General features: G+C 33.4%; 3 protein-coding genes and 2 pseudogenes across 9 annotated transcripts; 2 read left to right on the plus strand and 3 right to left on the minus strand.

Annotated features, from left to right (window-relative positions):
* Window positions 1-360: 360 nt before the first annotated feature.
* On the minus strand, window positions 361-2,515 carry LOC140667157 (uncharacterized). Its single transcript, XM_072894879.1, has one exon. The coding sequence runs from the start codon at window positions 1,437-1,439 to the stop codon at window positions 369-371; it is 1,071 nt and encodes a 356-aa protein (XP_072750980.1). The 5' UTR covers window positions 1,440-2,515; the 3' UTR covers window positions 361-368.
* Window positions 2,516-6,402: 3,887 nt separating this feature from the next.
* On the plus strand, window positions 6,403-7,422 carry LOC140667131 (uncharacterized). The gene is made up of 2 exons (XM_072894847.1): window positions 6,403-6,756; window positions 6,834-7,422. Exons 1-2 carry the CDS (start codon window positions 6,560-6,562, stop codon window positions 7,399-7,401), a joined length of 765 nt encoding a protein of 254 aa, XP_072750948.1. The 5' UTR covers window positions 6,403-6,559; the 3' UTR covers window positions 7,402-7,422.
* A 4,515-nt stretch (window positions 7,423-11,937) lies between these two features.
* LOC140667026 (uncharacterized) lies at window positions 11,938-14,805 on the plus strand. Of its 7 annotated transcripts, none has more exons than XR_012046897.1 (8): window positions 11,938-12,183; window positions 12,674-12,858; window positions 13,297-13,426; window positions 13,511-13,585; window positions 13,656-13,876; window positions 13,961-14,129; window positions 14,193-14,299; window positions 14,561-14,805. XR_012046897.1 is itself a non-coding variant. In XM_072894654.1 (5 exons), exons 1-5 carry the CDS (start codon window positions 13,107-13,109, stop codon window positions 14,021-14,023), a joined length of 498 nt encoding a protein of 165 aa, XP_072750755.1. In that variant the 5' UTR covers window positions 12,888-13,106; the 3' UTR covers window positions 14,024-14,177. The 7 variants fall into 7 exon arrangements, 1 of the variants encoding a protein (XP_072750755.1); XR_012046899.1 differs by having other exon boundaries at window positions 13,301-13,426; XR_012046898.1 differs by lacking the exon at window positions 11,938-12,183 and having other exon boundaries at window positions 12,619-12,858.
* A 115-nt stretch (window positions 14,806-14,920) lies between these two features.
* LOC140667025 (uncharacterized) lies at window positions 14,921-16,956 on the minus strand (annotated as a pseudogene).
* A 770-nt stretch (window positions 16,957-17,726) lies between these two features.
* LOC140666878 (uncharacterized) lies at window positions 17,727-20,815 on the minus strand (annotated as a pseudogene).
* Window positions 20,816-25,564: the final 4,749 nt, after the last annotated feature.

The raw sequence follows: 25,564 nt of genomic DNA on the forward strand, positions 1-25,564 counted from the left end.
TCGTTTAGCACAATCTGTATTGCTCGCACGTCCTTCTCAAGCGAAATCAGCTTCTCGTCTGATTCTTTCTGTTGATTCATTAATCTTTTAACGCAGGACTCCACGTACAGTTTGTTGACGGCATCGGTGTCAGCCTCTGGTTGCGCTACACGGCGAATCTTACGTGACCTTGCATCGAAGTCTGTAACGACGTGACACAAAGCGTTTTCGTGCACATAACTTTTTACCAATCTATCCCAAGAACCGTTTGTGCCGGTTGCATCATTTCTTGGATCGAATAATCCAAATTTGTTGATAGGCATTTTTTCTGATGCTTTGTAAAGTGTCACGCAACGCTAATCGACTGATTAGTTTTGTCGAGACACCATTTAATTTATAATAATTCCTGCTTCACGAAGTTCCTCGATGATCGACTGGATCTCGTTGTCGTGAGCGTTGTGACCAGCTTGGCGCGAAGCGTTGAGCAATCGTAGCCGATCTACTAGTTCGTTGGGATCGTCCCAGTGCACGTAATCAATCATATTGTTGGTTAGCGTCATAGCGCGAGGCATAGATATCTCCTCTCCAGATTTTGTATTTTTCGATTCGAGCGACATCAACGGTGCAATTATATGTTTGTACTTGTACCCCCTGTTACCCTTCAAATGGCCCTGCGCATCATAATCGCGTCTATGCGCGTTCGTCACCAATAATATGCTCTTGTATTTTTCCAAATCGTCCCCCCTCGTGTAAAGTTCGTCATCGGGAATTCTCTTGAAGATCAGCTCGTACAATCCTGGCGTTCCAATGTACCGCACGTCGTCTATGATAATAGAGTCATCTTTTTTGATGTTGAATTGTTTGTTGCCGAGTCGCAGTTCATTCATTCTGTCAAAATAGACTCCATACACATGATCAATCTCGTGATTTTTGTCGCCACTAAACAAAGCGCCTATGTACTTTTGCCCAAGTGGCCCAAAGTACTCCCGCAACGCTTCTTGAACTTCCGGCGTTTGTAACTTGTTTCGAAAAAACGATGATTCGAGCATGTTGCCCGAGGTTTCGAAAACATCTTCGTTTACGCTTGTTGGTGCGGTTAACGGCGTAGAGGCTATCGACGGTTCATACAGTAAAACGTCCGATCGTTTCCTTTTTTTCGGTGTCGCATCTTCCTCTTCCTCTTTCTCTACCTCCTCATCTTTAGCCTCTTCCTTCTCATCCTCCTTGTATCGCTTGATTTTAATCTTTGCGCTACTCTCCGACTTATTTTTCACCGCGAACGAGTTGTCGACAATCTTTTGCAGCGGCTCGATAATAGGTTTAAAATGGGTCTTGACCGCGATATCGTCATCGATGTTACCGGTCTTCAAAGCGCGATGTTTCTTGCGGATCGATTCGCTCGTTTTCGCAATCTCCTTCGCCATCTTTTCACGCTCGCGAATATTATCGCTCCCAGCCATATCGATAGAGAGTGTTGAACGCTCGCGTTTCACCCCTCACGACAGAATGTAGGCAACGACTAATCATTTTGTGGTATCGCAAACACGTTAAATCCGTTTCTGTATCGCCCGTTTGTAAGCAAGCTATCCTTGTCTATCACGAGAAATCCATACTTTTGCTGCCAACAAGTACGACATAACTCACTGAAATCCTCGTATGACATGTCGGTATTCACGTGATCGTTGTACACGTGTTTCAAGTTGGTGCCATCCTGTTTAAACAAGATTAGCAGGTTCGCATTGTCGCGTAAAAGATGTTTCGGTATTCTCGCGTATGTCTGGCAGAGATAGAAGCAGTCGACATTCGAGTGGCGTCCCATTGAGAAATATTCTCTTATCGTATTTTGTTTGTCGCACGCCACGTCATCGAAAACGAAAATCGAGTTTGGACGTGCTTCGCTCGGTGGAATGACGTCACTGTTATTGGAGAATGTAAAATAGCCGATTTCATCGATCGACGTTAACAAATTCTCCAAATATTGATATTTTGGCTGTTGCAGTGACTTTGAATACACGTACACATTTTCAAAGCGGACGCCGTGCGGGCTTTCTATCAAACTAATCAACACGTTAGTTTTACCGCAATTCGAGGGGCCGCAAACGATTGCGCGTATAGTATTCGGCAGCATCGTACCGTGTCTACGCATCTCCGCATTGTCACCCATCGAGCGTAATCTGACGTCGTAATTTGTCACGCGTATCGCGAAAGGTTGTCGCACGAATTTCATTTTCCCACTTCCGATTCGGATCGCACGCCTGTCTATTTATAGCTGCGCGGAACTACAAAGTGTTCAGTAACGAAAAAATGTTTGTCCTGCTATCAAGTCCTTACGATATTCTCGATTTGAGTGCCGAACAGCTACAGTTTGTATCTAAAGCAGTTTTATTGCGAATGTGTGGCAATCACGTCCACTACGTGTGGGACAAACTTCCGGAATACATAAAGGCGGATTCGGAGGTTCAGACCTATCGTCGCTGTTTCGAACATTACAATCAACCGTGGCAACAAACGCACATTGACGGTCCAGCGCCAATGATAAAAGATTATCGTGAATGTCAACGCAAATAAGCAGAGGTCTATTAAATCGTGCAATAAACGCGCTTCCTATCGAATTACATATTCCTGGATACCAGTTTTGCGGTCCGGGCACGCGGCTAGAAGAACGATTGGCTAGAGGTGATCGAGGTATCAACCCATTGGACGCAGCGTGTCGTGAACACGATATAGTGTACTTTCGGAGTAACGATCTTGCCGAAAGACACGCGGCGGATAGGATACTCGCCAAAAAGGCGCAAACTCGCATCACTGCGAAAGATTCGTCTCTCGGTGAGAGAGCCGCAGCCACAGCTGTCTGGATAGCGATAAAAACCAAAACGAAGTTCGGTATGGGTCTAAAGACGAAAACGAAGAAAAAGATGGTGAAAAAACGAATACTTCCGGTAGCGAAACGCGGGGGTGTATTACCGATTCTACCAGTGTTGGGCGCTCTCGGATCTCTGATTGGTGGAGCGGCTGGTGTAGCAAAGATGGTGAACGATGGAAAAGCTACACAACGTCAGTTTCAAGAGATGCTACGTCACAATCGTGCCATGGAAGGTCGCGGATTGTATCTCGCACCATACAAATACGGACGAGGAGTCTCAATGAAAAAGAAGAAAAAAAAAAAAACGTCAAAGAGACGCTAAAAATGCCAGAGGGCGTAACTACCAATGTACAATTGCTGCAACTAGCAAAACGTATGCACATTCCATATTTTAGAGGTGTTTTTATGCGTAACTCATTACCGATCGGTGGTATATATCGAAACGAGAGCGGGATCATAAATTTGGATAACGCTAAAGGCTCGGGTACTCACTGGGTAGCGTATGCAAAGAGGGGGAATTGTGCTATATATTTTGACAGTTTTGGCAATCTTCGACCGCCGAATGAATTGGTGCGATATTTAAATGTGACAAAAATAGAATATAATCACACATCCTATCAAACTTATAATCAAAGCATCTGTGGACAATTGTGCTTGCAGTTTCTCCGAACGGTCGATGCACGCGAATTTAAAGGCATACATTGCTCTATTTAACTTAGTATTCGTTAAACAGTTTGGCCAACATGTCTATGACATTCACGCTGACTGGAAAGAGCAGCGTTCTCGCGGCAAACTACTTTCCCAACGTAGATTTAAGCGACGGTGAATACGAGCTTGGTCTAGCGGATTTTGAAAGTTATCACACAATATCGAACGTGAATTCCTCGAATAATAAATTTTACTTTGGCAAAGACGATGCGGAAATTACGATTCCCGAGGGATCGTACGAGCTGCAAGCGATACATGAATTTTTGAAACATACAATTTTACGAAAACGTTCGCAACACACAGTTCGTGATGGTGATAAAAAACACACTGACGACGATAACTTTGAGCCTGGAGAATGGCCTATAGTGCTCCGCGCTAATTACAATACGATGAAGAGCGAGATCAAATGCGCCTACAGATTAAATTTTAGCAAGCCTAACAATATTGGATCGCTGCTAGGATTCTCGAACCGTATACTGCAGCCGCGAAAATGGTACGAGTCGGACGTGCCGATTAACATTATCAACGTGAACATTATCCGCGTCGAATGTAATGTGACCGCGGGTGCGTACAACAACGGCAAACTCGTTCATACGATACACGAATTTTCACCGAGGGTACCACCAGGATATAAGATATCGGAAACACCGGCGAACATCATTTACCTACCGATCATCGTGCGGTGCATTACGGATTTAACGTTACGCGTTGTCGACCAGGAAGGACGATTACTCGATTTTCGAGGAGAAGAGATCACCATTAGATTGCATGTACGGCGGCGGCGGTAAAATTAGCGTGTGAGGCTCGTGTTGAACGGATCGAAAGACGTGAGAGACAATACAATCTTTACGACGTCAGCGACAACAACATCGACATTTGCTAATATCCAATCATCCGGCACTAAGAAAAAGAAATTGAACGCATCAAACGTTGCGTTTTTACAATCTTTGGGATTCGTGGTGCGAAACATTTAAACGATGACTGACATTCTCGACATCGCGGATGAGCCAATCTTTGACGATCGCATCGTCAAGATTGAGACTCACTCCTATAACCCATTCGCCAACACAACGTTCGGATACAGTGATGAGATAAGAATACCCATACAACAACAGGATCTGTATACATTGCCGTACGAGAGTTTCTTATACATCGAGGGAGAATTAAAAATAAAGAAGCCAGCTGGAGGATTCAATGTGGTACTGCAAAATAATTGCGTTGCATTCATGTTTGACGAGATTCGATATGAACTCGATGGTGTGGAGATTGATCGCAACAGAAACGTGGGAATAACAAGTATGCTCAAAAACTATGTAACAATATCATCCGATAGAAGCGTGATTATGAGAAATGCTGGCTGGAGTGAGCCAACTATTGTGGATGGACACTTTAATTTTTGCGTACCGCTCTACATGTTATTGGGATTTTGCGAGGATTACAGACGCATAGTAATTAACGCTCGTCACGAATTGATCTTAATACGATCGCGCAATGACAACAATTGTCTGCTTGGAGCTTCGACGCTGGAGCCTGTGATCAACATATTCAAGATACAATGGCGAATGCCACATGTGTTGTTGAGTGAAATTAAAAAGCTGTCTATGCTGCGCGCTCTGGAAAGCGGACGCTACCTCAGCATGGGTTTTCGCTCGTGGGATCTGTACGAGTTTCCGCTGTTGCAGCGTACAACCAAACATTCGTGGGCCATTAAGACCGCGACTCAGCTGGAGAAACCACGATACATTATCTTTGCTCTGCAGACAGGCCGGAAGAATGTTATGTCCGAAGATGCGAGTAAATTCGACGACTGTAAATTAACAAACGTGAAACTCTATCTGAACTCGGAATGTTATCCGTACGATGACATGAATCTGGATTTCGATAAAAACAGATGGTCGATTCTGTACGACACGTACGCGCGTTTCTGCAAAAACTATTACGGATACGAGTACCTCGAACCGAGTCTCACTGTCTCACTGTTTCTACAGTACGGTCCGTTTGTGATCATCGATTATTCTCGACAAAACGAATCGGTCAAGAGTGCAACCGTGGATGTGCGATTGGAATTTGAGTGTAAGGAGAATGTGGCTAATAATACGACTGCGTACTGTCTCATCATACACGATCGCGTAATCCAGTACAACCCGTTGACCAACGTTGTGCGCAAAATTACCTAAGTGTTTGCGACAATAATTTAGAGAGAGAGGGAAAGCTGGATATAAATCCGAGTGTTACGAGATGGTTGTCATTCTTCTTAACTGACGAAAAGAGATCTCATCATGTCTGTACCAACGTTTGTCGATCTGCAAGGATTTGTCGTTTCGAATAAATTCATCGCAAAGGAGGTGGCGGTGCTGAGAAGAGGAACTGTTCTCGCACACTACATTTTTCGGAGTCCTATACCATGGCATCTCCTTACAAAATCCGAAAAGTGTCAAGCTTCATGGTTGATGGCGAATCATCATGGACTACAATGGGAGAATGGAATCGTTGCGTACAGCATGGCGAAACGATTGATTACAACAGCTGTAGTTGAAGAAGAAGATGATAAAATGCAGTGTATCGTATACGTTAAAGGATGCCAGAAACGAGAATGGCTTGCTAATATGCTCGGCGACGATGCGAGAGAAAATTTAATCATTGAGACCTTGGATGCTGATTACGACGATATCGAATCTCTAAATAATCTAGATGTTAAAAATACTATACGATGTGAAAAACATGTTAAGAATTGCGCATTACAAAATGTATTCAAAATATTTAACTGGTGGTCGCAACGCCAGAAATAATTGCAAGATTTGGAAAAATAAAATATTTAAACACTAATATGTTTTATTTCTTATTCCCCCTCCTCATTCCCTCCCTCCCTCCCTCCCTCACGAGTCATTTAAGAATTCTTTTTATCCGAGTATCGTCTCTCTCTCCCTTCTAAAAATTTCAGAGCACTAAAGTATTCTAGAATCTCCCACCACATTTACCACTAATCTCCCACTACTTTGAAAAAACGGGATGTCACGTATATTTGATTCTTCATATTCGATTCTTCATACGGTCAGTGTTGCGTTAACCGTTCGTGAAAGTGGTCCACTTTTGAAATCTGGAAATATGTACTACGTCGAAAGAAGCAGTGGCGGCCCCAGCAGAAGCGTGAATAATTACGTACCGAATCGTTATGAAACTCCATTGTTTGAGAACAAATGTGACAAGTAAGTTTTTGTTTAACTTCTTTCTATTTTTTCACAAATTGTTTTTAAACTAATTTTTTTTTTTTTTTTTTCTACAGCATTTCGTTGAAGCGTCGTGCGATTCGTATACTAAGTAGACGATACGCATTGACAACCACAGAATTCAAATTCCTTGAAATTGGTATCAACGTGGGTACACCGAGTTACGTGGAAATTGTCATAGGAGATCATCAAGGAAAGGAACTGGTATTATCTCTCGAAACGTGGAAGGGACTCTACGAGCAACATCGCAATATTCACGATTTACTGCGAAAGGACTCTAAAGATACCTATAATTTTATAAGCGTTGGACCGCTAACAGTGCGAGTTCATACGATTAACGATACTAAACTTATAAGTCTCGAATCTTTAAACGTACGCATGATGATGATTGAACCGACGTTACACCGTATGTTTAATCTCGATCAATGCATCGATGTAACCTTTGATCGATTGGTTAGAATCACCGAGACAGTCGATACTAAGTTTACACAATTCTCCAATATCGCGTCCACTATAACGGATAATAAAAAAGTGTCAAATGTAATATGCGCCAGCGACGCCTTCAATAAACATCAACTCGTCGATTGCGAACTGGTAGCTTTAGTTTTTAGTCACAATATGTAATAAAAAAAAAAAAATATATAAAAGAGAAGAATAAAGTTTTTTTAAATTTAAATCATGATATAATTTACTCGCACGCATTTCCCATCCGTGCTTCCTCCCACCCGTAAACAGTCCCAGTTCTCATATGTAGCTCGTTGCGGGAATGACGTCATGCTGGGAAGGGAGATGCGAAGCTAGGGACCGCGAGAGAGTAAGCGCTAGGAAAGAAAGAAATAGCGCGAGGCGAAGGAGAGCGAGAGAGTAAACGCTAGGAAAGAAAGAGATAGCGCGAGGCGAAGGAGAGCGAGAGAGTAAACGCTAGGAAAGAAAGAGATAGCGCGAGGCGAAGGAGAGCGAGAGAGTAAACGCTAGGAAAGAAAGAGATAGCGCGAGGTGAAGGAAAGCGAGAACGCAAACAGTAATTATTTTTCTTTTTTCTTTTTATAATTTTTTTTCTTTTTTTTCTTTTTATTATTTTTTTTTTTTTTCCTTTTTATTATTTTTTTCTTCCTTTTTATTATTTTTTTTCCTTTTTTATTATTTTTTTTCTTCCTTTTTATTATTTTTTTTTTTTCTTTTTTTTCTTTTTATATTTTTTTTTATATTAAATATTAAGTTATTATATCTAATTATATCTAGTATATGAAGGAAGAAGGATGGGATAGATGAAGGAAGCGCAAGCAAGCAATTATATGTGTTTTAACATAATTTTTTTTATTTAAAAAGTGTGTGTTTATTTACAAAAATCTGTGTGTGTGTGTGTGTGTGTGTGTGTGTGTGTGTGTGTGTGTGTGTGTGAATTTAAAAATAAAAATAAAAAGAAATAGATATAAAAAAAAAAAAAATATATATAAGAGATTGCACGCCGATGGTCGAGCGGTACGGCACGACGGCGACTGCTGCTGCGAGGCGCTGGAGGGGATGACCGGGCGGTCGTGGTGGCGTCCAGGTAGGGCTCCTGCATAACAGAAAAAAAAAAAATTTATTAATATTTTCATAATTTGAAAAAGAATACTTACACATCAAGGATTACTTACAATTACTGATCAGAATCAGTATCAGAATCTGGATCATTGTCGATAACATGTTGTAGATACAACATGTTATCGATATGTTGACGGATTTCCCGATGGATTTCTTGTAACTGCTCAGGACATGCTTGCCGATTTCCGCCTGGTAAACAGCAATTCTCGCAAGGCTTTCCCCTTAGTCTGTTGTTTTCATTCGTCCATATATAACTTTGTAGTTTAAAGATCACTGTTGAGGAATTTTTTATGTCAAGTTCGCGATTTCGTTGAAACTCCACCACCGCATTCAATAGTTTTTTGGTCACCATTTTTCACAGCACTTAATCCTAGCAAATGTCTACAAAAGTTTATTGCTGCGCACAAAAACGGCACACACTACATGCTATTACTTGGCACAGTGAGTGTCCACAATTATTACACGAGTTCCAACCGTGATAAATATATTGTCCTGTTTCATGTTTATACACAATTTTACCTTGTGTATATAAATTTTGAACTTCGATGAAACATCCCGAACAAAATTTTTCACTATTTTCCTCGTCGTTGTCATACTTTTTTACTTCGTAATAAAATATGATGTTACACATTTCCTGCCGTTCAGTTATAATTCGTAAATCTTTACGCACTAACGGCACTACTTGTTCATTCAAATAGTCTTCCGGATCACTCTCATAATCAGAGTCATTTACTATTTCCACTTCTTCATCGCTGTCGTCGATAATAACCACATCTTCATTGTCTTCATTGTCTTCATTGTCTTCGATGACAATCACATCTTCTATATCCATTGTAGCACTAAATCGAAAGACACTCGACGACTGTTGAACGTTTTAACGCGGAGACAGATTCTCAAATTCGAGCAGCCGAATGTTGGCGCTGGTGCGTTGCATTCTTTCCTTAAAAATTTCGGAAGATGTTTTGCTCCAGTTTTATGGGAGATTTTCCGCGAGGGTGCAAAGCTGCCGAACGCCGGCGCTTAAAATCTCTTTTTTCCATAATATTCTAATGGTCATAAAATGAACATAAAAATTAGAAAAAAAGAAAAAAAAACACTTTTATGGTTTCTAAAATGTCCCCCGGCTATAAATCAACCACAAAGATAAACACCTTGCAGTTGCAGTTCTTTCCCTAAAAATTTCGGAACATGTTTCGCTCCAGTTTCATGGGAGATTTTCCGCGAGGGTACAAAGCTGCCGAACGCCGGCGCTTAAAATCTCTTTTTTCCATAATATTCTAATGGTCATAAAATGAACATAAAAATTAGAAAAAAAAGAAAAAAACACTTTTATGGTTTCTAAAATGTCCCCCGGCTATAAATCAACTACAAAGATAAACACCTTGCAGTTGCAGTTCTTTCCCTAAAAATTATGGAACATGTTTCGCTCCAGTTTCATGGGAGATTTTCCGCGAGGGTACAAAGCTGCCGAACGCCGGCGCTTAAAATCCTAATGATATAATGACCATAAAATGATCATAAAACTAGAAAAAAGGTTTTACGACTTCTAAAATACCCCCGGCTATAAATCAACCGCAAAGATAAACAGATCTACTTTCGAACGTGTGTAGGACCCCCCCCCCACCCCCCTTTTCCTAATATCAGACCCCTCGCGCCTCCCAGATACCCCCGCCCCCGCACCCCCCTCAACGCCCCATGGCTTAGAATCCCCACTATAACACTACTCTTATTGCATATTCTTGTAGCTTATCTCGAGAGCTTTCCAAAACACTATAATCAAATGTTCTTTCATTAAACACTTTTCGAATTATAAGGCTTCAAAGTTGCAATACGATATAAGATAGAATGACATTATATCTTAACATTTATCTTATTAATATTATAATATTAATAAAATTTAATAAGATTACATTTTTAATCTTTATTAGGCTGTAAATAAATTTGGAGAATTCAAATTATTTTGGGTGTTATTGTTGATCGATTAAACTAAAATAAGCTTTATTGAGTGTTTAATAGGCTTAACATTCGACGACGTTTCGACCTTTAGTTTAGGTTCTTTTCAAGTCTTTCACGACATAAATATTCAAGAAGTTAAAACTCTTTCATGCTACATCACACCTCCACGTCAGCACGAAGACTCAAATTATTTTGTCATACTGTAAGCGACATACCGAATTACGTCCCCAAAAAGATTCTTTTCGGAAACTTTATATAGAATTTTGTTAAAAGAATTTGTACCTTACTCGAATTTGAGCCATTTTTTTAATATTGATTAAAATTGATTAATATTGATTGCTGGATAATCTTAGGTATATTTTATTTAGATATACACTAAACATACACATCACAAATTTACGTGAAAAATTGGATTTGGCGTATTATTAATAGCGTAAATAACTAGGCGAATTTGCGTATGATAGCTGAGACGATTTGATTGGCTGGCGCGGCGTAACTTGCATAAGCGCAAGTTACGCTTACGTAAGTTACGCCGCATGTGACGGCACCCTTAAGTTCGTATCAGACTACGCATTAAAAATTGAGATTAAAGATTGAAGATTGAACTTTGGCCAATCAAGACAAAGCAATTTTAGTTCTTTTTATTCTGATTAGTCTAATTCTAATCTTTAATCTTCAATCTTCCATTTTTAATTCGTAGTGTGATACGGGCTTTACGCTATTTCGCTGCATGGGTTTGCAGCCCGAGTACTTCATGCGCATCATGCGTGAAACGGAACGCATATATATCACGGAAATTATAACCTCGGAACCTTTGACTATATTAAGTATGGACTGCTAATACTCCTACTTTTCCCATTAGAGCAAGTGAAAGGTCTTTCAGCCAACATTCATTGACAGGTCAAATACCAAAACCCCGAGAGATTCAAATCATAAAATAATATTAATTGTAAAAACAGTAATAATACTTTAAATTTTATTAGATATAATATTGATGGAAAAATTATTAGATATGATATTTATTATATTTTTTTTTTATTTTTTACATTTATAAAATTTTTATATACTTATCCTATTGACCAGAAAAAATAACAGTTTTCGTTAGCGTGTGCCTCACGAATGTTTTGTACTGATTTAATGTACTTTTTTTGCCAAAATAACTTAATTTAACTTTTAAAAAAATGCTTAATATTAATTTAATTATGAAATATTTATGATTTTCCATAAGATCCATATCTTTTACATGATATTCAAAAATAATAAATATTTTGAACATATTAATGTATCTTAAGTAAGTATAATCATTTTTTGCATAACGTTCTTGATTTTTAATTCAGTTTTTAATCTAAAAAAATTGAATATTTTTTCCGCAGCTGTTAAAATTGTTAATGTATCCACTCTCGGATATCGCAAAAAGCTGAAACTCTTTCTTTTTATAAATGAGGATGGTACTTCGTCACATTCATTTAATAATTGACAGAGGACAGAGCTTGAAGATAGCGACAAATATGACGTCACATTTTAGTTCGCCGTTTTATCGTTGGTATTTTTTAGCGCTGTAAGCACTTTACTGTTGACATCCAACCTGAAGTTTGCGTTAGCAGTCCATACTTATGTAGTCAAAGCTCGCAACTGTTACTTTTTAACACGTTATAACCACAGTATATACAGTAGAGTCCTATATAACAAAGAAGCGACATCGATCCCCCACCATCTCCAGCACCGCCATATTGTGCTCGCTCCAATTCCGCCATATTGTGCCCGCTCCAGAACTCTAGTAAACATTAGAGCCCTATATAAACAGAGAAGCGACATCGATCCCCCACCACCACTTCCAGCACCGCTATACTCCGTTTATTTGAGGTTATAAACGTGTTACAGTTTTACAATAATAAAATATATATATAAAAAATAAAAAATTAAAATCTATTCGGGTCGATTAATTCTTATATAACCAAGCTAAATGTTGTTCTGGATTTTTTGGAAAACAAAATAATCGTAATCCTTGATCTTTCCGAACAAAACAGCCAAAAACTTCACACACTCGTATCATCTCTTTTTATATTATTAATATATTAATTTTTTTATATTATTATATTTAGAGACTGAAAGCTAAAAGATTAACGATATAAATTAAATATATATTATACATTAAATACATATATATTATATGATGTCTATTTCTAATGATAATTACAATATTATAATCTAACCTAAACATTATAGCTAAACACATGCTGCATGCTGCATATGTTTATCTCCACTTTGGGCTCAATATGGCTGCTTCAATTAGGTGGGGGTATCACCAATTAGAAATCACGACACCGATGTCGTTTCTCTGTTTATATCATAGATATCGGAAGATAAAGATGGAACGTGAGTTCGCGGGGGTGAAGCTTTTTCGGGGAGGGCGACGAGGGAAACTGTGAGCACTTTCTATTGGATGGAATAATGCGCGTGCGTAATGGCATTTAATACGAAATACAACTCCTGCCCACCGGACGCGGAAATGCTGGCCGCGCAACAAAAGAGAACGCGGTAGTTAATTAATTTATTATAAAGGAACAATTTCATGATGTCGCTTGTCGTAGCGATGAGTGGTCACGTGACCGAATTTTCCCTCACTTTTGTCTGCTTTCTTGTCGTCAGCGACTTTTCAAAAGTTGGATTGAACCCAACTTTTAGCAACATCGCTCTCGTGCAATAATTAGTAATAATAAAATATATATATTAATAATAAATATATTATACAATATAAATATATTATATTAATAATTAATTTGAACATGGAAGATGTAAGTATAATAAATAAATACAGGTTTTTTAATACATATTTACTAGAATAAAAATATCAGAATTAATTTAATTGTATATAATATCATACTTAGAAAAATCCAGCTTATTATAATTTTAAGGTTAACAAAATAAAAATAAATAAATATGGTTAAAATTGCAATAATTTTATGGAATTTTCAGATAGCTGTCGTACATACTTGTGGCGTATGTGAAATGATTATTGACCAAAATAATATTCCGACTTATGTTTGTATGGAAGGATATACCCGATTCTTCATTGATGAGAACTTTTATTTCTATCCAGTAACAGGTATAATATTTGTATATATACACTTAATTTTTATATTTTATTATTGAAAAGAATAGTATTCTAAATTTATACTATTATTTGTAGACGACAATAAGATTATTCGACGCAGCCTGGTCAGCAACGAAGAAATTGTATTGCCTGTTCGTAAGAACATTCCAGGTAAATAATAGTTTGATTAAAATCCTGAAAGTTGCAGAGATTTTGCATTTTCTAATAAAATTGATTTTAGGAACTATTAAAATACTCTCGCCAGTAAATAGAGAAACACAAGGGGAAAATGAAAATAGATCTTTCAATAAAAAAGAAGCAAATCGAAGAAGCAAATGTACAGTAAATTATGACGATGAGGAATTATTAATTTTATCTGTACAAGAAAGAAGACCCCTTTGGGATTTTACTGTTCCATTAGAACAACAAAGCCAACGATTGACAAAAAAACTGTGGGATGAAGTATCTGAAATATTGGGAGGAAAAAATGACATTAAAAATATTCACAGTTGAAATACTTACAGTAGAGAAAAATTTCTCTTACAGGTAAACTTAGCGGAGAAGCCAAAAAAAAATTTAAAAACTTACATGACGCCTACCGACGAATAATTCATTCTGAAAATCATCCTAGTGGATCAGCAAGACCTCCCCCTACAAAAAAATGGCATCATTATGATTCTATGGAGTTTCTACGTGACTTATGCCTTGTCAAAAAGTAAAAATTAAATATTATGTGCGCTTTTAAACTTTTTTTATTGATTTATATTTATATTTTTAGGGGAAAAGCTTCTAATATTGATATTGATGATGATTCTTTAAGTATTAATGAATCAGTAAGTAATGATCCATTTGGCAACAATGATCAATCAGTATCAGAAACATTAGGTACTTGACCTACATTAATATTTGTCGAAATGTTTTATGTCAAGTCTCTGCAGAAAACAAAAGTGTATTTAGACCTCGACAAAAAAGCAGAAAACAGAAAAGCAATAGCCAATTATAATTTACGCAGATAGTAAGCAGTATAACAGAAAATTTTTACCAGCATAAAATCTGATTGGCTATTGCTTTTCTGTTTTTTGTCGAAGTCTGAATGCGCCCTAATTACATTATTAACAATAATAATAATAAATTAATAAATTGCAGGTGTGCCAATTAAAAGAAAGAAGAGTTCAGGACAGTAATCCAGTACACTTGAAAGAATTGCTGATTCGCTTTGTCAACCATCAACTCCGCTTGTGATACCAACACCACCCAAACCCGATGAAATCGATTCTATCTTATCAGTTATTGAATCCAGGTTGAGATAAATGGATCGAGAGACTCAGTTAGATGCCGTTCAACAAATAATGAATTTAACTTATGCAATACTTAAAAAAGGAATTAACCCTTACCGATCATTAAATTTTTCCAGTCAAAAACATGTTAAGTTTTTGACTGTAAAAATAGAATGATCAATAAAAAACTATGTTTAGATTTTGTTTAATTTATAGTTTTAATTCTATTATTTAAATCTGTTTTTGTTTCGTTCAAATAAATATTTTATATTTAATGTCAAATATGAATTTTATATATAATGTTTATAATTAATAAAGTTTTGCTTCTAATATTTATACATATATCCATATTTAAATTTATAAACTAATATTTATATACTCATATTTACATTTATATACATTTATATAAAACATTTACATAATCATAAGTATTAACAATGATTGAATTGCCATGGTATGGCACCTTCACTATTAAAATATTTGCAAAATTCTTCTTGAATCTTCATTGCTCGACGAGAACTATTATTAGAACCGCACTGAATTATGTCCACAAATGCACTATTATCCATACAACTTCTCCAAGAGCCTGGAACAAAGCCGCCTTCATTTTCATGATCAATTAATGTTGGAATCACATATTCATTTTCTCCAATCTCTTCGACAAATCCAATTATAGAGACATACGATGGCTTTAACAATGGAAATTGTTTTTTCCATACTACAATTGATCGGTCACTTCAATATTCTCCATTGGCTGACTGGGATACCAAATGCATTCTCAATTGTTCTCCTAGCTCGACTCAATCAATAATTAAAAATATTTCGCTCGTCATTTAAACCGCCTTTTCCTGGATAAGGCCGAAGCAAATAATCCGTTAATTGAAAGGCTTCATCGCCCACCAAAACATATGGTAAAGACGGTCCACCTGGGCTGAGAGATTCCGGTACAGGTACATTCATTTCATTAGAATGAAATTTTAGACCCATCTTTGAATGGGTGAAATTTTTCTCTAAAAATTCCACCATCACTCCTATATCGACGAATGTAAAGCTATATTGTGTATCACAAATTCCTAGGAGCACAATACTGTGACTATTCTTATAGTTATAATAAGATGATCCTGCATTTGGTGGACACTGAAAAAAGAATATTCATTTAGACATCAATTTTATAATCTCTAATGATAAATCCCATATAGCACAAGATATTCTATAAACATTCTAGGACATTCGTAGAATATTGAAATATTGATAGAATATCTTGTGCTGTATGGGATATGTAAAACTGATCAATAGCATTACCTCAATAATAACATGTTTGTCGTCAATTGCTCCTATGCAATAATTAAAATTCCACCTCTCTTCAAATTCTTTAGCAAGATGTAGCCATTCCACTGTAGTTTTTGATGGTGGGATCACTTCCTGACGGGTTGAATTCCATATAGCATCACAAATTTCCCCTATAATGTGGCTTATTGTTGATATTCCAGCGAGATAATGATATGACATTGAATGCATTGAATCACCACTTGCTAAATATCTAAATATAATTTGATTAAATGATTATATTTTTAATTCATGACATAATGCAATAATAAAATAAGGACAAACCTCAGTGTTATAGATAGTCACTCTGCAGGAGGTAATGGTTTTCTAATCACGGTTTGTTTAGTGATTACAGGTGCCACTAAATGTAATAATTCCTCAAATTGCGTAGCTGTCATACGATAATAATTTTGGAATTTTTCTGGTGTTAGTCTCGGCACAGATGCATGATAAAATCCATATTGACGTCGTCCTTCAAATAATGGATCAATCCAAAACCTCTTTTCTTTATATTTTTTTTTAAATTTTGTACATTCATTTATAATACATGCTGTTATTAATTTATTTCGTCGTCGTTCCTCTTCATTTTTATTATGTATAATGTATAACTGCGGCAAGTTGATAAGTCCATTCACGGAATCTCTCTTCATATGACATTTTGATATTTACACAACACCTTTGACAATCACTATAACTATCGCTAGTCTGTTTACACAAGCGACAGTCGAAGTCAGCGACATATGAAATCACGTGATTCATCAGCGACGAGCGACACCATGAACACGTACCTTAACTGATGAATTTATTGGCTATCGCGTTATTTTTTGCCGCGCGGCAAGTATTTCCGCGTTCAGTAGGCAAGAACTCATATTCTAATATCTCTGATTGCTAGTATTACACAGCTATATACAATATGTTTAATAAAAACAGTCATCGAATTTATTATATTTTACGTTAAAATGTCCTTTTTTAATAATAAATAATACCATAATAAAAAGGTCACTACCCAGGTAGCACAGGTTCGTTTTAAAAACGTTTCACAAATGTTTCTGCGAAACGTTTTAAAACCGGCTTTCGAAAACGTTTTTAATTGGTATAAATGTCCACTTAAGAAACGTTAAGGGAAACGTTATTTTCTAACAAAAAAAAACGTTTAAGAAACGGTCAAAATACCGTTTTCTTTCCTTTATTTGTAAAAAATTTGTTTATTCACGGATTCAATAAAATAATGCATATATATATATATATATATATATATATATATATATATATATGCATTATTTTATTGAATCTGTGAATAAACAATCATATTTATTATATATATATATATATTAAATTTAGTTCAATTTTATTAAAATATATATATATATATATAAATAATGTGTATATATATATATATATATGTGTGTGTGTGTGTGTGTATGGGTATGAACGCATTATTTTATTATTATTTTATAAGAAAACAAATCTTTTTCACGCATAAAAACTGTTTTTTTCTTTTATAAAATAAATATATGTATACAATATGTTCATATATAGTAGTTTATATTGCCTGTATATTATAATAAGATTATAATCAAAAATATATAAAGTACAAATCATAATAAAGTATTTTAAAATAAAGTTCTTATTTAAAAAAAAAACATTTAAACATATAATAATTATACCAAAGAATGAAAAAAAAATTAACACATACATAAAATGAAAAAAAATTGACACATTTTTCCAGGAATATAACTTTTTTGTCTTGTATACTTATTATGTTTAAATCTCAACATAGAACAATTTTATCTTAAAATTATTTTAAAATTTAATAAATGTTAACCTAATTTTAACTTAAAAAATAAAAAAAATTACAACAAAATTAAAATTTAAAAAAAATTAACTTTTTTTAATTATTCCAAGAATATAATTATTTTCTTGTACTTATGTTTCAATCACAGAACTGTGTTATCTTAAAATCTAATAAATCTTAACTTAAAATTTTTATTCTTGTTGAAAAGTTCTTCTTGCTTTAATTTCGGCTAAAGTAATACGCATAGAGGATAGCTTCAACCAATCTTTGATACAATTTTCAATTTTGTTGACTGCAGCGTTTGGTTCAATGTTTCTGACAGTAGCTGTAAAAAATTTATAAATTATTATACATTATTATTTTATATATAATTATTAAACATAATAGTTTTATAATAACTGTACAATATCACACACACATACACACACACACACACACACACACACATACATATGTATATATATGTACATATATTTATGTGCATGCGTGCGTGCGTGCGTGCGCGCGCGCGCGCGCGCGTGTGTGTGTGTGTGTGTGTGTGTGTGTGTGTGTGCGTGCGTGCGTGCGTGCGTGCGTGCGTGCGTGCGTGCGCGTGTGTGTGCGTGTGTGTGTGTGTGTGTGTGTAATAATTAAACATATTTGCTAAATGTTATCAATGCTGGCTTCAAAGACAAAAGACAAACCTATGATTAAATCTTTCGCTTTTAAAACTTTGAAGGCTTTTTTAGGTACTCTTCCTGCCCAATTAAAGTTTTTAGCGTAATTATTTGTTATTATTTTTTCCAATGTTCTTCTTGTTATCTGTGCAATCGTTGTACCACCTGATATAGCTAAAATCTGTACCTTTAAAAGAATAATAACACATTAATATAATAAAAAAAATATGGATTAAAAAAAAGAAAGGAAAATAAACAGAATGCAAAAATATAAAAAGAGATTTAATGAGTTATATTTACCATGTAAATATTCAAAATTTTGTTTTGTTTTTAAAAATCTTTCAATATTTTCCAAACTTTCATCAGTGTCAACTGGTATTTCAGGAACATCCTCCACATGGGGTATTCTCGATGGTCGAAAATGTGCTGTAAGTTGTTTGACCATTGGAAGAAGCAAGTTCATAGAAGTTTCTAAGTTCACTAATTTTGTTAGAACAACGTAAGAAAAATCTAAAAATAACATGCTATGTTAGAGAAATTTTTTCTTTTAAAAAATATATATATATATATCTAATTATATTGATGTTGATGTACATCATCATCAAAATAATTACGAAAAAGTGTAATCTTGAATTAGTTTTTTATTCCACAAGAGTAACTCTTAACTATATAAGATTTAAACACAAAAGTAATAGAATATAGAAAAGTTAAATAGTAAATAGTAAATGCTGAACTAAACAATATATAGAAAGCAACATAATAAATAATAAGTCAAATGTTCAAAATAATAATTAATTAAAGCACAATTATTCTAAAAAGTAATTTTTATATAGATAGTGCAGATTATTCAGAATATTCTGTGCAGTATATTTCAAAAGCAAAATTATTATTAAGTTATACGTTTCTTATAAAAATTATTAATATGTTAGAGTAATAGTCTTGTACACAGAAAAGTTTATTAACATTTTACCTGATTTGTGAAATTCTGAACTGGTCAATGTAGTTCTGAATGTATTTTGCGGACTAATTGCTCTTTCATCTGAACTGGTCAATGTAGTTCTCAATGTTTTCTGCGGAGGACTAATTGCTCTTACTGAAGACGTTGAAAAACTAATTCCATTAGATATACGTTTTGAAAAACTGTCAGCTGTTGATGTTGATGGTTGGCAGGAAGTGATCATAGATCTTGATAAATTACTATTTTTTGATGTTATTTTTAATGCAGGAAGAGATGGGATTTTATTGCATAATACCTCTTCATTGTTATCAGATTCTGAAGAATCTGAATAAATTCGAGGTCTTTTTAATCTTCTTTTTGGCCGTTGGTCTTCATGCAATTCTACATCAGTTTCTAGAGTAGACGTGAATTCAGCATCTATTAATCTTTTCCTCGCATCATTGTAAGAAGCTAAAATAATAGTAAAATAAACTATAAAATAATAATAAAATAAATTAAGAAACTAATAATAAAATCAACTATAGATTTTTAAAAAAGTTTAAAATTAAATATTATTAATTCAAAAATTGAAAGCGTTTATAATACAAAACAAATAAAAATTATTTATCTTAATTTGAAATAAAAATTATATTTATAAATATTTTAAGAAAGATTTGAGATAAATATATGTATATTGTTGTGACATCCGTTTTTGAAGAAATATATTGATTGACGATATGTGAACGAGGAACGGTTGTCGCGCACGAACGGAACGTTCAAAATCGTTCCGCGGATGCAACAATATATATATATATATATGTAATTGCTAAATATATAATAATCTCTGACAGTATATAACAAAATTATACTATAAACATAAATAAAATGATATGTGGTATATATTGTGAAAAAAGAAAACTATAAAGATAAGAAATACTCTAATAAATAATAAATTAAGTTTCTAATATATGTTAAATCTTGGAAATAACTGTAAATAAAGCAAGTGTATAAATATTTTTACTTTTTTATAAAACAAAACAACTTTTATAAAACATAAACCAAAAATTTACCATATGTATGCAAGATTCTACATTTATATTTTTTCCAGTTTTTTTCCGGTAAAGAGCATTTTTCGATAGCCTTACGGATTTGTTTTGTGGAAATTTTTTGAGGCTACAAACAATACCATATTTCTTCCTCTTTTTCTAACCAAATATTAGGGACTACTTCAACTTCAGGTTTTTGTCCATAATTCATCGCAAATTCTATTAATGAATACATTTTATAATCTGAAATAAACAAAACATTAAACAGAATAAGCAGAAAGTGCTTATTGCATTTCATCAACAATTTTTTCTTCAATATAAAATTAATATTGCAGACATTTAAAATTAACTTTAAATTTTACAAAATAAAATAATATATACTCACATAAACCTATAAATAATATACGTATATAAAATTATATACAATAAAATAAAAGGAATACATTAACTACAATTCATGAAGAAGAGGAAACACAATGTAAGTTCCTTTTTCATATGCGGGTAATAATATGTTTTTATATTTTACTGATATAAAAGGGAATTCTTCTATATCAGGTGATATGTGAGACACCTTAAAAATATTCAATAATTTGGACGAACATGGATAATCATAAAATTCAGAAACTTTCAAGAATCGACGACAAATTATAGAATAAAATTAATCTTTCAAACACAGAATATTTACAATCTGAACAATAATATCTCCTTGTATTGAAACACAATTGTCAGGTGAAAAAATCGTCAAAACGCATGTCGGTGTTTTCAATTTCTTGTATTGTAAAATCAAGTCAGTTTTATCTCTAAGTGTAGGTCCTTCAAAATGTTTTTGCTTAGGTTCTAATTTAGTTATTGGTAATTCAGTCTTTGAATAATTAAATAATTCAGATATACGTCTACAAAGTTGTGCATGAGGATTTGCAGATGATCTTACAAGTTTTTTTAATTTTCCCAAATAATTTTCAAAGGGAAAACAATTAATTGTGTTTAAATTACCAAGATTCCTTACATCTGTTACTAAATGAATTAAACTGTGAAGATTATATGTCACTTCTTCTTTCCCATAGGATTTTTCAAAATACTTTACAAAATTATACAAAACTTCTTTTGCAAAGTCAATATGTTCAAAAATATGATTATCGTTACACAGAATTGTAATACCAACATGAAACATTAAAAAATGATTGTAAAGTTGTTTAGGCAAAATATTTATTAAAGAAACTGGACCCACGTATAACAAGAATAATCTAAACTCATTTGCTTTCCAACGATTTAAGTCCGATATAGCTCTACATTTTCTAGGAAATTCATGTACTATATAAGAAGACAACAAAATTAATCTATCTGATAAATTATTAATAGCTTTTCCAGATAATTTAAATGAAGGTTTTCCCTTTGATACCCATAATATTAACAACTTTTTCATTATACCTAAATATACCAAATGCATGGGATCTAATGGAAATTGATTCACTAAATCTAAGTTTAAATTCAATAATGGAGACCTTCCTTTATGATGTTTCTCTTGTACTTGTTTAGTAAAAGTTTCTTTTGTTCTAAGTTGTCCACTTTTACATGGAAAAATCATTTTATTAATGTATTTCCCTTCAATATCGCATTTTTCACACCCATGCCTAGAATTATGACCTACACAACATTTTAGAAAAGCTCGTGCAGGAGCATCACATATCAGAGACCTGATTCTAATTTGAAATAATTTATGATCTATTTCAATACTATTCTTTAATATATCATCATTAAGCTCGTGTATTAGATCTTGTAAATAACAATCAAGAGGTTCTGGCTTTCCTTTGCCAGTAAATAAACCTACAATAAATGGTTTATTTAATGAAGTTAAACTTAATGATCTACAAAGAATTGGCCAGACAACTATGTTGTTACTTTTAAACAAGGGTAACCCATCAATATTAAAATCTAAATCAATAATTTTTGAGCATGATTCTTCCTTTAATAGGAGATATAACTGCTTACGCATACCAAAATAAGTAAATTTTCCACTTTGCAAATCAATTGAATTTGTAGTTTTTGGAGTGTATAACAAAGACCTTCCAGATAATGGTACAGATATATCATAATGAAATTGTCTTAGTAATGACAATAATTCATCTAATGCTGATAATGTAATATTATGTGTTAGGGCCCAGTTTCTCAATTTATTCAGAAAATCATCAGATAATGTTTCGTTTTCTGAAAAATCATGTTTTTCAGTGATATATAATTCTGGAAATATTTCAAAATCTAAATCTTGATCTGAACCTAGTTCTAAATGCGAATCAATGATTGAATGTGACATTGATGATTTTGTCTCATTATTTCTAAAATTTAAACTAAAACCTAAATCTTCATCTATATTTAAGTTTAGTTCTAAGTGTGAGTCAATGACTGAATGTGTTGTCGATTTTGTTTCATTCCAATTGAGTTCATTTAATAACTCATGTACTTGTTTTTGTATATTCCTTTTAGTTTGTTTTTTGCCAAGAAATTTAACTTCTTTTTCTTTATCCATATTTAAACAAGAATATTTTTTCTGTTCTTTTGTTTTTTAACAAGTATTTTATGTAAGTATTATATGTGCGACAAAGATATATTTACATATATATTTTCCTGAAAAAATGACAACTATTTAATTAAGAAATGAAAAACACAATATAATTTGATTCTTAATATATACTGATACAATAAAAAATGTTAGATTAATCAGATTATGATTTCACACAAATTGATATCTTCTTATTAATTGTAAAATATTATTTGTAGATGTGATATTTGACGTCTAATCTCATATCTTTTTTTAGTATTAATATTGTGTTATAAATATACATATATATACATATATACAGAACAGTAAACTATAAAATTATTAAACCAATATACAACTTACCTTATTCGTCGTAAAAAAGAGATATTCTTTATATCAATATTTTCGCCGGACCGGCGTTTTGATCAACCTAACCTTTGTTATGATCTATGCACGAGAATTGATTAACTTTATAGTACACATTACTAGTATTTTTCTATCCTTTCACTACTAGTTTCACTTTTGCAATATTCACAAGTCGTTTGTATAATATTCACAATAAAAGTTTTCTTGTTTGAACAGCAAATATATGCAATAACTCTGCGATCATTCCAAATAAATGGAATATAACCTTAATACTTTTTGTTAGTAAGACAATGGAAAGAGGAAGAGAAAGAGAGAAAGAGAGAGAGAGAAAGAGAGAGAGAGAATCACCCCGCTATTCATTCCGATATTCATAGTCCATTATTTTTATTTCAAGATCGTTTTAAGTATAATATCTTAAGATATGTTATTACGATTCTGTGATTGAATTACAACACATTATTATTAAGACGGTCTTCAATATAAAATCGGACTATGAATATGAATATCTAAAATTAAAAATACATTAATTTTTTTAATTCAAAATTATATGTATATATATACACACACACATATATATATATATATATATATATATATATATATAATTTTGAATTAAAACATTAATTTTTATTCTATTTAGGCCCGATATTGTACCAACATTATTTTGGATTTAAGTGCGACTTAAACATGTATCTATCTTTATTTTTCTTTCTAAATTAATAAAAACAGATATATATATATATATATATTTAAGTCTCGTTTAAAGCCAAAATAATGTTGATGCAATCAGGCCTTATAGAAACGTAAAAAATACGTTTCTTAAACTATGGTTTTAAAAATGTTTCTGTTGAAACGTTTCTTATTGGTGTTTGACGGTTAAAAAATATTGGATACGTTTAGAAAACGTTTATAAAACGAACCTGTGCTACCTGGGTAATAATAATTATTATTTTAAATTTTATTGCAAATTTTTATTCAAATTCAAATAATTGCAATCGATATATTCTTAATGGAGACTTTATACATGTACACTTTATTATAAAAGATAGTACAAATATTATTACAAGCTTGTTTATACTTATTGGCAAAGTACATAGTCATATATAAGATACACTCCTTTAGGAACATAATCATAAGATATAGATATAAATATAATAATACTTATTCTTTAAGAACATAAATATATTGCAAAGTTAAAAAATATATTAGTTATAATTATATATGTTAGATAAAGCTCGTTAAATTTATAATAAATCTTACAGACAACTTCATTAAAGTAAATAATATAGATCAAACGCTTTTTACCATAGACATTTGTGTATGTCTATGCTTTTTACATACCCTTAAACAATACAATTTTATTAAATAAATGATGTTTGCTTTTAGATTTATCTATAGAATTTAATGTTATATAATGTAATCTGATTTTGATATAGTTTCAAGCAATGGCCCGAATTAAATGTACAATATGATTTTCTAAAGGAGACTGATCAAATGTATGCTTTCGTAATGAATGAAATAAATTAGTATCAAGGAACGATTTCAACACATCATTAGCAATATACCTATGTTTCATAAAATTTTTTAGTTATAAATCCATTTGTGCTTACATGAATTGTATATCTTATTATTCTTTCGCATTTATTACAAATTGTATTTTGATGGTTGTATTAATGTTCCTTGTCTAATATTTTTTACAGAAATCAAATTATTATTATTAATGATCCTTTTATCATGGTATTATTTATTATTAAAAAAAGGACATTTTAACGTAAAATATAATAAATTCGATGACTGTTTTTATTAAACATATATAGCTGTGTAATACTAGCAATCAGAGATATTAGAATATGAGCTCCTGCCCACTAGACGCAAAAATACTTGCCGCGCGGCAAAAAATAACGCGATAGCCAATAAACTCATCAGTTATAATAAATTAATTGACTACCGCGTTCTCTTTTGTCGCGCGGCCAGCATTTCCGCATCCGGTGAGCAGGAGTTTTACTTTGTATTAAACGCCATTACGCACGCGTATCATTCCATTCAATAGAAAGTACTCACAGTTTACCTCGTCGCCCCTCCCTCAGTGGCTTCACCCCCCTTGTCTAAATACTGGGTTCATGCTCCATCTCTATCTTCCGGTATCTAGTTTATATAAGACTCTAATATACAGTAGCGCAACTCTCCTGATTTTGTGATTACTATGAAGCT

Source organism: Anoplolepis gracilipes, chromosome 6 (assembly GCF_047496725.1).
Source record: "Anoplolepis gracilipes chromosome 6, ASM4749672v1, whole genome shotgun sequence".
NCBI classification, from domain to species: domain Eukaryota; kingdom Metazoa; phylum Arthropoda; class Insecta; order Hymenoptera; family Formicidae; genus Anoplolepis; species Anoplolepis gracilipes.